General features: G+C 51.2%; 1 protein-coding gene across 1 annotated transcript in view; it reads right to left on the bottom strand.

The window, feature by feature from the left end:
• Positions 1 to 14632, bottom strand: part of LOC149332371 (uncharacterized) — a 73148-nt gene that overhangs the window by 51013 nt on the left and 7503 nt on the right. The window contains exon 3 of the mRNA XM_089557280.1: positions 193 to 351. Within this exon, the coding sequence (XP_089413406.1) occupies positions 193 to 351 (159 nt within the window). The remainder of the gene's footprint in view (positions 1 to 192; positions 352 to 14632) is intronic.

Raw genomic sequence — 14632 nt, 5'->3', positions numbered from 1 at the left:
TTTTGAATCGAAACGACGGCCAGAGCTCGAAAGGGTTAACCGGGCCAGCGTATATGTCCCGCACGCCGCTCCGACGCAGCAGAGCAGGCCATAGTCCTCCGGCCAGACCGCGTGCGGAGACCATCCGCTCATCGTCGTCTCTCGTCAACGCAGACAGAGAGAGAGAGGGGGGGGGGGGGAAGCCACACTCACGTAGCTGTCGCCCTCGGCGTTATTGCAGCTGTGGCGGCGTCCCGCCGAGGCGGCAGCAGCCACGTCCTCCGCCCTGGAGCGGCGCTCGGCGCACAGCTGCAGCTCGGTGGCGTGGCAGCGGTCCTCGAGCTCCGCGTTGGACGACCGCAGCCGCTCCACCTGGAGGGGAAAAAAGAAAGCGCCAATTAGCAAGTACAGACCGCGAAGCACGCAAAGTGTCGTCCGCTGTCTCCATACACGGCGGAGCTAGCAGCGCAACACAAGACATCAAAAAGATGGACGTATACCAACCACAAACGCAGTTGAGGACGACACGATGAGAGAACGGCACGTTCACACCAGACACGAAAAGAGGCAGCCTCTTGTGTACTACACGAAAGACGCGGGTTCGATCCCGGCCGCGGCGGCCGAATTTCGATGAAGGCGAAATTGTAGAGGCCCGTGTACTGCGCGATGTCAGTGCGCGCTAAAGAACCCCAGATGGTGGAAATTTCCGGAGCCCTTCACTACGGCGTCCCTCGTAGCCTGAGTCGCTTTGGGACGTTAAACCCCAATAAACCAAACCAATCTTGTGTACTACAGTCAAAATAAATGGGTTGCTCTCTCGTCTTCCCCTGCCTACCCCTACCCCCCCCCCCCCCCCCCAACACACCGACGCGCGCTCATCAAACACCGTATACAGAGCCGGAAACCTAAACACCTCATCTTGCTCTGGGGCTTTGTGGCATTGCACTGTTTCATTCATTGTGCAGAATCAGCGGGGCAGTGGCTCGGGACATGTGGCCGTTCATGTCGACGCAATGTGAAAGAGGTGCGGTCGCAACAGGAAGGAACGTATTTAAGACCCCACGGGCACAACTATTGCTGCCTGTTGTGGCCGTCCTTAGTTGAGTTGTTCGTACACCGTTTCGACAAAACCAAAGAGCCACACTCCTCGCACAATATCCGCAGACAAACAACACAGCCTGACGAGCAAGGCATATCTTTCGTCTGTTCTCCCAAAATCGCGCGCTCTGGCTACGGCACCTCTTTCTTCCCTTCTTCTCTCACTCACTCCTTCCTACCTTCCCTTACGGCGTGGTTCGGATGTCCACCGAGATATGTGAGACAGATACTGCGCCATCTCCTTCCCTCAAAAAAGTTTTTTTTTTTTTTCTGGCTTGAGGGGCATTGACCCGAAAGCTATATTGCTTCGCGTCACCATGCAGCCATTTCACAGACACAGTGCTTTGAAATTTCGCGTTCAAAAGAGAGCCACAATACTGTCGTCTCGTTGACAAGCGTTTTTCTTGAGTCCAAACGTCCGGTCGGGAACAACGGCGGCCAAAGAGTCAAGTTCGCTCGATCCCTCGGCATCCTCACATCCACTTCCCCCCCCCCACCCCCCCCCCCCCCCCCCAAAGAAAAGCAGAGAAGCCAAACATAAATGGCACTGTGGGTAAAGCGATAAATAAATAAAATCAGTTCATATGTCTATAGCACCCTTACCGCAATTAATATAAGCTGTGGGGAGAGGTAAGCATAATTAGAGCAGAGATAACATGCCAGAGTCGTTTTGCACCAACAAGAAGAAGATTAAATAAATTTTTATCTACGACATCACCACCGATATAACCTCGATAGCCGCAAGCACTACTGCCACCAAGGCGTAAATCTATAGATACGTGGCACAGGATCCACAAGCAATGAAATGAGGGAACTCAGCGTTTCAGACTTTTATTACTATGAGACATAATGCATTTTTTCCGAGGCACAAAATGGAACATGAAATCATTTGCTATTGCAATATCCTTTGTGAACGCAGAATTTTGTCCACAATCTCCCCCGCTCCCATCCTTAACGCCCTCCGGAGGTGAGGTACGGATAGTCCCGAGAACTACTCAGTGTCACGAAGTAAGATGGGAAACGGTAAATACGTCCTCCTGCTTGCTCTTGACCGCCGCAAACCAACTCATTCGAATTCACACAGAATCGCACCAATTCATACCCGAATCTAACTCGCACTCAGATTCGTATGGATGCGAAGTCACTCCTACTCGCAGAGTGACACGCGAGTTCGGGCCCCTATTACAAATGTGGATGTATTTCATATGGACTCACGTAACTGTTATCATGCCCACACCGTGTTGATTAAGGTTGACATTTAATTTACTTTTTCGCGTTTCCACAAAAGTCTCGGAATATCTTCCACAGGCTTAGGATGCCCGTATGAGGCACAGGACAAGGCGCAGGGATAAGACGGCCGTAGCTGTCTGAGAGTCAACTGGAGGAATATGGGAGAGGCCTCTGATTTATATAATGGACATAGGCGGGATTATTATTATTATTCGCCATGAACTCGCACGCAAGCCCAAAATGAGCGCGCGACTCCGTTTGTGTAATCAGCAAGCCCACTGACCGGCCCGAACAGCGTTCGCAGCCATCGGATCCACACGCTAACGTTCCCACACCGCTACACCCAACCTTCCGCATAGTTTCGGAACGCGCTGACTACATGCGCGCAGGGATAGTGGACGAACACTCCGTGACGGGTCTTCCCCCCCTTCCAGCGTTCTCCTTCGGGGCGTGGCCGGTGCTGTTACAACGCATTGTACCCTCATTCTGCAAGCTCGGAAAAAGTCCGCTTCGGAGATCGCCGTTATCGTGCTTCCCACGACGACGCTGCACCGTGAGTTCCGCGTAGCTGCATCGGACAAGATAACGGCCCGATGAGTGGCCGAGACATACTCTTAGTATAACCTTTGAAATGAGTGCTCTGACACGATGTGCAGCAAGACGCTCAGTATTTTGAGCGCAATCTCTCCCAGCTTATACATCGCAGAGTGGCCAACATCGACAAGCCCCGCCCAATCCCATTTCATCTCTTTCCGTGTGTGCATGCTCTGGGCGTTCCGAAGAGATTCACGACAAAACCACGTGACCAGTGCCAACGATAGCCACACTATTACCTGCGGCCCGTGTGCGTCACCTTGCTGCCCAATATTGGGCGAGTTGAGTAAGAATGGCTGCTCATCGTATACACGCCCACGTACAGTTGTCACCGCCGCTGTCCTCAAAATTCAACTATCATCATCATCAGCAGCAGCATCGAACCTCGTCTCTCCACCCGACTCACGCTCCGAAGATAGCCTTAACCTTTACTGTCTAATGGCGAATTCCACCGGCAGAACAGGAGCAGAGGCAAGAGCAGTGAGGGGCAGAGCAGTAGCCGGGCAACAGCACTTCTTGCTCCCCCACTGGAACGTTTCAAGCACTCCGAGAGCAGCGCAAAGGTGTACCACGTGACGTGCCTTCCCAGCGTCCCTGCCGCAGCCGGCCGAAACCGCGCCAATTTGTGGAGGACGTTTCTTCCGCGTTTCTCTTTCCACTACCACGGAAAGCGAGGCCGAACAGATTCTGCTTTCGCTGATTAGGTGCTTCAACAAATCATTTGCGATCTTTCCGCCTTCGAATATGAAGTATATTCACCTCTTCAGCCGAATAGGCAGATACTGTTTACTTGACGTCGACTTAGGGTCTTTTCCGCAACAACGTAACAGTTCTCCAAACATTTCAGCGTGCACCTCGGTATCTTCATCACTGCCGGAGCTGCTCGAACTCGAGCTAAAGCAACTATCACTGCTGTCTAGCTCGTCCATTTCAACAAGTAAATCCGCGATCTGACGACGCCTCTCTGCCGAAACGAAGAAACCACAGCGCGCAGGAGCAGCTCGAACTTCTCTCGATTGCTCTCGGTGTCACCAAACTGCTCCTGTTCTGCCATTGGATCATGGTGTTCCTGTTCCCGCTCGTCCACTGGAACGCAGCAGCTTGCAAAAGAGCACTTTGGGCGCAGTTAAAAGTGCTTCAATTCACCCAATGGAAACCGCTCTGTTACCCTAACAGCCCAGCGGTTACCAGTTCTGCACCATTACGCGTGTCTCGTGTAAGCCCATATCCTCCTTGATTTCCACTATAGGATAACGGTGTGTGTGAGAGTGCGTGAGTGTTGAGTATGTTTGATGTCACTTTTTTGTTTTCACCCTCTTCTTTCATCCTCACCTGGAGTAGCATGCCAGGCCTATAACCAGGCAGACCTCTCCATTATCCATTAAAGTCTCTTTCCTTCCTTCCTTCCTAGGATAACGTTAACTCGGGCATGTCTACAAAGTTCGCGCCACTCAACGTTCAAGTCTACTCGAACGCGGCTGGAATAGTCCGGCTCAATTAACGCTACAATTCCAACTCTATACATACAAACAGAATATAATACTCTTCGTTAACGTCGTCGCCATCGCTAGGCGCGCAGCGCGGAGGATGGTATAAGATATGCTGCAGAGAACAGGAGAAGAATAGCGTGGTTACATCAGCCCACAAGCGCGATAAGAGGGCGCGGAAATTCCAGACAATCCATGGAACAGGAAGCCTCCCACGATCGAGAAATACGGGCAGAAAGAAAGAAAGAAAGAAAAAAAGAAGGAAAGAAAGAAAGGAAGAAAGAAAGAAAGAAGGAAAGAAAGGAAGAAGGAAAGAAAGAAAGAAAGAAAGAAAGAAAGAAAGAAAGAAAGAAGGAAGGAAGGAAGGAAGGAAGGAAGGAAGGAAGGAAGGAAGGAAGGAAGGAAAGAAAGAAAGAAAGAAAGAAAGAAAGAAAGAAAGAAAGAAAGAAAGAAAGAAAGAAAGAAAGAAAGAAAGAAAGAAAGAAAGAAAGAAAGAAAGAAAGAAAGAAAGAAAGAAAGAAAGAAAGAAAGAAAGGTGGTACGAAAATATTAAACTACGAAACGAGAACAGAAACCCGGAAACGAGAAATCGCACCTTTCGTCTCTCGACAAAGCATTCTTTGCGCGCGCGATATGGTAAGCTGTATCTTGTGTAAGTGCACCATGCAACGATATCTATAGTTGCAAAACCTAATACACTGCTATGTACGCACTATACGCGTTACGTACTACAGTGCCAACTTCCACTATCGCGCCTCCCACGGCACTTCTTCACGTCCGGAAAAAGCAGTGCTGCATGACACAGTTTGCTGTATCTTATATCGTCCGATATAATCCAGTACCACTTGATAACTGTGTCTACAGTGCACGATTCCGCCTACTGTGCGTTCCATGTGTCGCACGCTCTCTACACAGCGCACTCTGCTTCCATCTACTACAGAGTACAGGTGCACTCCCCACCATGCTACCTAATCAGCAACAATATATATATATATATTGTTGCGGATCAGGTAGCATGGTCGGGCCGAAGAGGGAATGAGGGAGGTCAGAGACGAGGATGCGGGAAAGACAAGGAGAAAAACTTTATACAATAAAATTACATTATGTACAAACATAGTCTCGACAAGGAGCTTGATGACGATCTCGATGGTAAGACTCTATGTTTGTACATAATGTAAATATGTCTCACCATCGAGCGTCTCGTCATCAAGCTCCTTGTCCAGACTCTATGTGCATAATGTGATTCAATTGCATAAAGTTTTTCGCCTTATCTTTCCCGCATCCTCGTCTCCGACCTCCCTCATCCCCTCGGCGGCCCGTCCATGCCACCTGATTATATATATATATATATATATATATACACACACACACACACACACACACACACACACACACACACACACACACACACACACACACACACACACACGGTTACAGATGTTAGAGGAACATGACCTGGTGAGTTCGAGTCCAGAAACGCTATCGCATCTACAACAAAGGCGGTCTCAACGCGTACAACTGAACAGAAACACACTCATTCGCGAAGCGATGCAACAAGAAAACACTACACGCGTTAATACTATTCCACATATACAATAGAGATAACGGCGAAGGCAAGGCACAAGTACACACACACGTCCACGCACCGCCCGCGGGTCGCCGCGAGCGAGCGGCGGGAGGTCGTAAGGTCACCGCGCAGGCAGGTACGTGACACGGCAGGAAAGGAAGCACCACCTCCCCCCTCCCCAACTGCTGCCGAACTATCGACAGGCAACAAGCAGTGCGGAGTCGCTGCGCATGCATGGCTTGCGGCGCGCGGCAGCCGGCCGCATTTGCATCCCAAGGTGTCGCGTCACCGTGCACGCACAAACGCAGAGACGGAGCGCACACGCACGCACTGCGAATAGCGGGCCGCCGGCGATGACGACGTGAAACGCCTGCCTGCCTCCTCCGGCGGCGGCAAGCGTTGCGCGACCATAACGGCAGGGCACGGCCAATGGACCGAACGCGCGACCTGTTGCCAGGCCTGCAGGCTTATGATAAGGGCCGGTTCGTGGCAACCGAAAACGGAGTGAGCGAAGAATACGGAACCAAAAGGAAACGCGATTCTGTCCCCCCAACTTCCCGCCTTGCAACCATTCCCCACTTGCTCAAAGAAGCCCCAGATAATCGGCACAGTATTGGAAATGGATGGTATCACTCTGGCCCTTTGTAGGACCGCGAAGCGCTATAAGGGTGGAGCTACAAGTCAGGGAACTAAAGCTGTACCTATCGGTGAACGCAACACCAATCTCCACTATATGGGGCACGCAACATGCTGTAAGTATATTAGCTCTGCGACCGCCACGTCATACGCATTGAAAAATTGTCTTTTGGTTTGGTTTGGTTTGGTTTATGGTGTTCAACGTCCCAAAGCGACTCAGGCTATGAGGGACGCCGTAGTGGAGGGCTCCGGACATTTCGACCACCTGCGGTTCTTTAACGTGCACTGGCATCGCACAGTACACGGGTCGCTAGCATTTCTCCTCCAAAGAAATTCAACCGCCGCGGCCGGGATCGAACCCGCGTCTTTCGGGTCAACAGCCGAGCACCATAACCACTGAGCCACCGCTGCGGCCAAATTGCCTTTTGCTATACACACGACAAGGAAAAAAATGGCTGAGGCTTAACTTGGTTAAGCCTGGAGAATGCGAAGCATCATCATGTCGCGTAATTTGGAGGCGCACAGCCACAGCGACGGCGCGAGGTGGGCCCCCGTTTCTCCACTGTCGTGACGTCATCGTGTCACGTGGTGTGACGTCATGTATCACGTGATTTGGAGGCGCACAACCACAGCGACGGCGCGAGGTGGGCCCCCGTTTCTCCACTGCCGTGACGTCATCGTGTCACGTGGTGTGGCATCATCGTGTCACGTGATTTGTAGGCGCACAACCATAGCGACGGCGCGAGGTGGGCCCCCGTTTCTCCACTGTCGTGGCGTCATCGTGTCACGTGGTGTGACGTCATGTATCACGTGATTTGGAGGCGCACAACCACAGCGACGGCGCGAGGTGGGCCCCCGTTTCTCCACTGTCGTGACGTCATCGTGTCACGTGGTGTGACGTCATGTATCACGTGATTTGGAGGCGCACAACCACAGCGACGGCGCGAGGTGGGCCCCCGTTTCTCTACTGTCGTGACGTCATCGTGTCACGTGGTGTGACGTCATGTATCACGTGATTTGGAGGCGCATAACCACGGTGAAGGGCTGAAGTGGTAGCTAAAGTAGTATGCTTCGCATAAAAGCTACCGCTAACCACAGTATACCTCAGAGGGGGTGACAGTTTGAGCAATGGTCTCCGACATTTGGCTTATGAAGGCAGAGTTGGCTAAAACTGGCTGTACCATGTCCCGTCGCTCGATCTTCAAGACCACATGTGTGATTACTGCACTCTAAGCAGAAAGGAGCAAAAAAGGGAGTAAAGCTGCCCTCTAGCACACTCCCTTTTATAAAAGAAAGTGTGCTAGAGGACACCTTTACTCCCTTTTTTACTCCCATATGGGTGTACTTGTGTTTTAGAGTGTATGAGCGCCGCAACACGAATGGACCCTCCGCCGCGGTGGCTCAGTGGTTACGGCGTTCGGCTGCTGGCCCGAAAGACGCCGGTTCAATCCCGACCTCGGCGGTCGAATTTCGATGGAGGCGAAATTCTAGAGGCCCGTGTGCTGTGCGATGTCAGTGCACGTTAAAGAACCCCAGGTGGTCGAAATTTCCGGAGCCCTTCCCTACGGCGTCCCTCATAGCCTGAGTCGCTTCGGGACGTTAAACCCCAGTAAACCAAACCAAACGAATGGACCCCCTCATAGCACTGAATTAACCCTCCTTCTCACACAAACCGAACGCGGCAGCACGTGCGGAGTCGTAGTAGGTCGCAGTTTTCAAGAAAGTCGCCGAAAACAACTATGGGGGCACCCCATTCAATGTCGCTCCTGGCTTCCAGGCAAGCACCATGACCTTCCTTTGTCCTTTCTTAGGCAGGGGCCGCAGTTTCATAACGAAAAGAAAATTTCATCGACACCCAGCAATGTTTCAAAGCCATGTCTATTGACAATGCACAAGCTGCCTCAGAGAAAGTGGGTACCAACAAAGAAGGCCCCTGCAGTTGGCAAACAGCATCTGTTTTCCAAGAACGTGTTACCGGTCACCTTCAAGGCTAAATGATAACTGTTTGTTTGTTTGTTTGTTTGTTTGTTTGTTTCAGTAAAATTCCACTCCTCACGTAATACCTTGGAAATTGGGGGCCTCTAAGGAGCCTATATAGAGATGAACGGGACAAGAACAGGTACGCCTCCAAGCGCAGATACGGTGTACAAACGCGGAGTCCGACTGTGCACCCAGGCAAATCATCAGATTACAAGACGTTAATCCGAAGAGACCATACTGTCTATCAAATCTTAACCGGTTATCTGTGGCTGTCAAGATTCAAGCGCCGCGAGCCGAGAAAGAGGGACGGAGGGGTGGGGGGAGGAAGCATTTTTAAAGGGGCACGAAGGAATACTAACCAACTTATGTTCTTATAAAAACTCCGCCATCGTGTTGAGAGTGGCTCTCTGCGATTAGAACGCGGTACCTTATCGATACAGGCCAACTTAAACTTGTCCTCAATGTCCCGGTAACAAGTCCAGCCATGGCATGTGCAACTACAATCGAACCTCGTTATAACGAAATAGTGGATATAACGAAGGAATCTCGGCCCTTGGAAGCTCGGTTAACACGGGCTATAACGAAGTTACGGCTATAACGAATGCGCGGAGGACATCCAGCGAGAAAAACTCGAGGGTTCGGGAAGGAGGAAGACGGCGCGAAAGGAGGGGGAAGGCACCAAGTCTTCCGCCTGGTTCAGCGGCAGCGCGGCTTTCGCTCGCGGCGATACGGCGCGAACTCGGGCGACGGCGAGGACCGCCTTCAGTTTAGCAGTAGCGACGAGGACACAAGCGACGCGAGCAAAGACGCCGGCTGCCGCGAACAGCGCAACAACAACGCGTCGGCGGCAGCAGCACACAACAGGAGGGGCACGTCGGCGCGGCCACCGAAGCGCGACCAATGGACGCGGTGGGGAAACGGCCCCTTTTCACACATGGCCAGGCAGCCACAATGGGACTCCACAGCAGACGCCAAACAGGACGGCGCGCGTGCATGCACCCTGCCGCCCCCCTCCCACATTCGAAGCGCGGGGGGGACGAGACGCTCCTGCCGCCAATTAATTAATATGCGCTAATCAGCCAGCCATGGCTCTTTTCGGCCGCCGCCCGAACGGGAACGCGGGCTGCTCTGCTCCGGCAGGCGCCCGACCGAGACACGGCGGCAACCGCGCGAACTCACGCGTGTGTGCGCATGCGCGCGCGAGCGCGCGCGACGGGCGCCATTTTCTGGCCTGGCCGCGCTCGTCGCAGACTCGCCTCCACGTGCTTGTCGCGGCGACAGATACGGCAACAGGTGGTGGAGAGGGGGCTTTGCGACAGCGCTCTCTGCGCTAGCCTCGCTCACCGGGATTTGGAAAAGGCACTTCCACTTATCTAGATTAACAGAGAAACGTGTAGGTGGTTAGCGATTAAAATGAGAACAGTGCAGTACAGCTGCCAGACACGCGTCTCATAATACAGCCCAAACTCTACTTTCACATCCCATCCTACATTTTTTTGCTCTTTTGGTGCTTCCTCTACATAGAAAACTATACCGGATAATTCATATGACAGAAACTGGAGAACTTGGGGCAACACCACGCAAAGATGGGCTAGGCTTGAGATTCCGAGGTTAAAGAACTCTTCGAAAGCGCGAAGACTTCGGTCAGCCTCCTCCAATACAAGCACCTCTACGACTTCCCGGCCATGTACGCGTACAACTACATTTGCATCGTCATTCTTTCCACGCTCAGCCAAGGACTGGAACAGCCTTCCACACGACATCGCCGCAATCACCTGTCCATCAACATTTGCGAACTGTTTAACTGCTACCTTTAACAGCGAATAATATTTGTATCTTACGTTTTTTCTTTGTATATTTAATCTGATTTTTCAATATAACCCACCCCTTATGTAATACCCCCAATCCTGGGGGTCTTTAAGGTAATAAAGTGAAGTTCACTCGGAGGTCAAAGAATAACAGCATGCCCAAACGACAAATGCTCTTAAAATAGCGTTTATATCCCTTCGCAACATGGCAGCCGACGAAACAGCAGAGCTTCGACGTATACACGTAATCGAACCACGTGACGTCCGATCCACCAATGAGCGCGTGCAAAAACCTCGCCGCTGCGCAAACACCAAACGGGCCGGCGGCAGCGGCCATGTTCTTTCTCTCCGTTTCCACCTGGATGGGTATTGCAGCGTGATGATGAGCTATCTGGTCGCGTATACGCCGCGAGAGAAAAAACAAAAACAGAGACAAAAACCTGGCGCAGAGAGCTACATCACATGCCGAACCCCCGGCGCAGTCATGCAGCTATTGGTCTCTGTCTTTTCATTTTCTTGTTTTTTGTTTTATGCCCATAATACAGCGCACAGCGGCAGCAACAGGTGCCGCAGTTCCTGTCGCACTGGCCTCCAGAGGACAAACGCAGCAAAAACGGTTCGGGATTCATATCCTTTCCTCTTATTGCTTTTCCTTTTTTTCTTTTAGCCACGCGTATAGCGTTGGCGAATATCCCGACCGCGTGGCTTGCGACACAAGCGCACCAACCGGGACGACCGTTCCATGAGCATGCGCTTGGAACCCCGGGGAGGGGGCCACACACAGACACATGCAGCTGCCCCAGAAAACGAAAAACAAACAAAAAAGGGGTGGGCGGAAGGCAGAGAAGTCGCATGTGTTTTGCATGCAGCCCTGTATATCCATGGTGCGCGTTCGTCCTTCGTGTCGAATGCGAGCGATACGCGCCAGCTTTTGTACGAAGCGATCTGGGAAAAAGGAAGGGGGGGGGGGGGGGCAGAAAAATCCCAGCCACATCGGAAACAGCATTTGTTCGTTTTTCTTTACTCTATAGGTGCTTGCCCACTTATGGCGAAGCCTGCGCAATGCGGGAGATACAGCTTCGTATACGCGCGAAGACAATCGGGATATTTCGGCAACGGATCGTTTCCGATCCCTGCGCGTCCGGTATGCCACGGTCCCGATGTTGTACGGCGCATGCGCAATCAGTCGTTGGTCGGTTTGCTATGTACCGCGCATGCCACGGCACTGATTGGTGGGCATCAAGAGAATTATTATACTGGCACCTAATATTCATTGGCTACGTGGTTGGCTCCAAAAGCCGACGTATAAACAGCCAGTGCTGCTGACGGCGGCACAAGGCACTAGAATGTCGCGAGAAATATGAACATTTCCGTCGAGTCTATAGCTGAACTGCGTAGTCGTTCGCTAATGGCGTATTCCAAACGGAGGTCCGGAGCAGTTCTCCGAATCCGCGAATGAACAAGATGTCTAGGAAAGTGGTCCATAGACAGTCTACAGACTTCTTACTCTATTGCCCTCGTATAGATATTTCTTTTTCTCTATTCAGAGTTTTTAGACTGTCTGCAGACAAAAGCCTACTAAAAGTGCATGACCTTAGATCTATGGATTGTCCATCGACTGTCTATAGGATCTGTATTGCATATAGACTATTGTCTAGGATTTGTCTACAGACAGTCTACAGACTTTACAGGCAGAAGTCTAAATAAATTTATTTAAGTGGGGACCATACCCTCGCGGTCCAATCAAAACTTAAGATCTGAACCCGAACCGCCCATTGAAACACACTCTTCGGTTTCGCGGAGCAAGAAACTTGCTCCGGATCGCCGACTGTAATACGCCACAACGTTTCGCTAAAGCACATTTTGCTCGATACTATGCTTTCCGCTGGGGCCGGGTTTTGAGCGTTAAAACCAAGATGAGGCGGAAACCAAGCAAAAGAAATCGAATTTGACACGTCGAAAAGGACCTCGCTAGTCAGCCACAAGTCAAGAGTGCAAGCCAAAAGTTCCGGTAAAAATGGCGCCTATCGCACCGAAAATGTAGCAGAAAGTCAGGTATAAAACATGTTTCACTTTGGCGGGAGGTTTCTCCAAACGACGGAGCACGCTTTCCAGCGTGGTCAATGGGGACGAGAGTACGCATGTTTCGGGCGAATGAGTTTATGCTGAACTCAGTAAACTGCGAATGGCAGTATAAGGCTAACGCTATTAGTATACTTCAAGCAGTAAGCACTTAACATTTGCCCATGTGGCCCGGCTATAACAGTATTACATAATCCCGACCCGAAATGGTTCGCGAGTGCTCAGTGGCCGCCTCGCAGTTCTCGTAACCTTCCTCACCACTGACGCTAGCGCACGTGCTGACGCACACACGAGACCTATAGAATCTGCGTCAGATACGCCACAGCTGTGTACGCGACGTGCTGGTTACGAGTGTGCAAGTACTATATGCTGCGTAGGCATATGAGCAACCTCAAACACGGTCTCCATCGACATCAACTGCAACGCCAGCGTCGTTATTAGCAACACGGCACGGGTCTTCGTAATCATACCATTTGTGAGGCGCCCCCTTGGGCATACATACGCTTCAATATCCAGCACGCTGATTTGTGCACAATTAAATTGCGGGTCTGCCGATTCTCGCGTCCTCCTGTGGCGGCAAAACGAACAGTTCGACACTACTTGGACGGCTGCGGGTCGTTTGGACATACAGGACGCACACGATATTTGTTCCTGCGGGTTCCTGTGCCACTGAGCTCACTCCATTAGGGAGCAAATACCCACTATCGTTCACCTGTGCGCTGCGATATGGCTACACAGACCACCCATACAGCTTTGGTCGGTATAATATAACGATTCCTTCCCGAATTGATTTCATTTTCGAATTTCCAGCCCTTCGATATTTGCTGAAGCGACGGCACGCCCTATTTATTCTTAAACGAAGAGCGAACACGGGGCGCGGAGTCACTTCTGCCAATGGTCAGCGGCGGGAAATTCGAAAATGCATGGAATCGGTTTGTCGAATCATTACATCATACCGGCCCAGCTTTCACAAATTCGCAGTTGAAGAAAAATTTATCCTGGCCTGGATTCGAACCTGGGACCAGAGCCTATCCGGGGTAGTCGCTCCACTAAGTATAAACTAACCTGTTTCCAGGCGCCATACTGCGTCGACTCGTTAAAATCGCCCACGCTAGTTGCGGGCCGCCGCGATAACCGATGCCAAACTCAAGTGCGCCCCCCACCCCACCCACTCAGTTCACTCAGCAGCAGTTCGCAATGAAAATTCCATTTTTTTTTCCTTCTTCCGTCAAGCGACTGACAGTGCGAAATTGCACGGCGTACACCACAGAAAAAGGTAGCCTTGTTTTCCTGCTTACCGCTAACTCCGCGGCGTAGGGGCTGCATAGCTCCGAGTCACGCTGTCGGGCGTGAAGTGTATTACGGCATACTCGTTAAAACCGGGCACTTAACAACAGAGAGAAGCTTACAAAGCGAAACAAAGGTTGCGCGACGACTGTTACCTCATCGAGTAATGTGGTTACAGCGCTTCCTCGATATATTCTTGTTCATTTAAAGGGGCCCAGAAACACAATCTTAGTTAACTGTCTTGCCTGTTGACTGCATACAGTGAGTTATAATGGTGCTATTAGCGTCGGTAATACCACGTATATTCCGTTTTTTAATATTTTAATGTCCTCCCAAAAACAAATTCATGGCTCTGATGGTGTCGCCACACAGTGGCGGGTTTTTAGCAGCGGATATGACATAACCTGGCGCGAGCTTGATGATCGGACAAACAGTAAATATACTGCAAATTGTGTGAATAAATAGAGACACATTTTGTCACCTGTCTGCGTTTTATATTAGATCAACAAAAACAACTTGTTTGTCTTAGATAAATGCCCTGCAAAGCAAGTAAAATAAAAATACACCACCAGGGGCGCTCTGGCATGGAAACAACGCTGCCAGTCTCACAGAGAGCAGGCAACCATGGAGTACAAACTTCCGCGACGTGCTCTGGCTGGCTGTTTTGATTGGTTGCGCCAGGTGCCGTCATTGGGAGAGCGAAATGGGAGTGGGAAGCCCCGCCAAAATCGAGTTGAGGGCAGCGTTTTGCTTGCTTGTATTTTGAAATTTCTCCACTGAATAACTCCCGTTCCTGTGCATCGATTCCTGTGATTCTTTTTCAGTCAGCATCTGTGTGACATAAAGAACCCACCTGAAGTATAGCCGGTATCCCCCCAAGCAGT

Source organism: Amblyomma mixtum, chromosome 8, assembly GCF_055824585.1.
Source record: "Amblyomma mixtum isolate Tamu chromosome 8, ASM5582458v1, whole genome shotgun sequence".
NCBI classification, from domain to species: domain Eukaryota; kingdom Metazoa; phylum Arthropoda; class Arachnida; order Ixodida; family Ixodidae; genus Amblyomma; species Amblyomma mixtum.
This window is presented reverse-complemented; position numbering and strand designations above follow the sequence as displayed.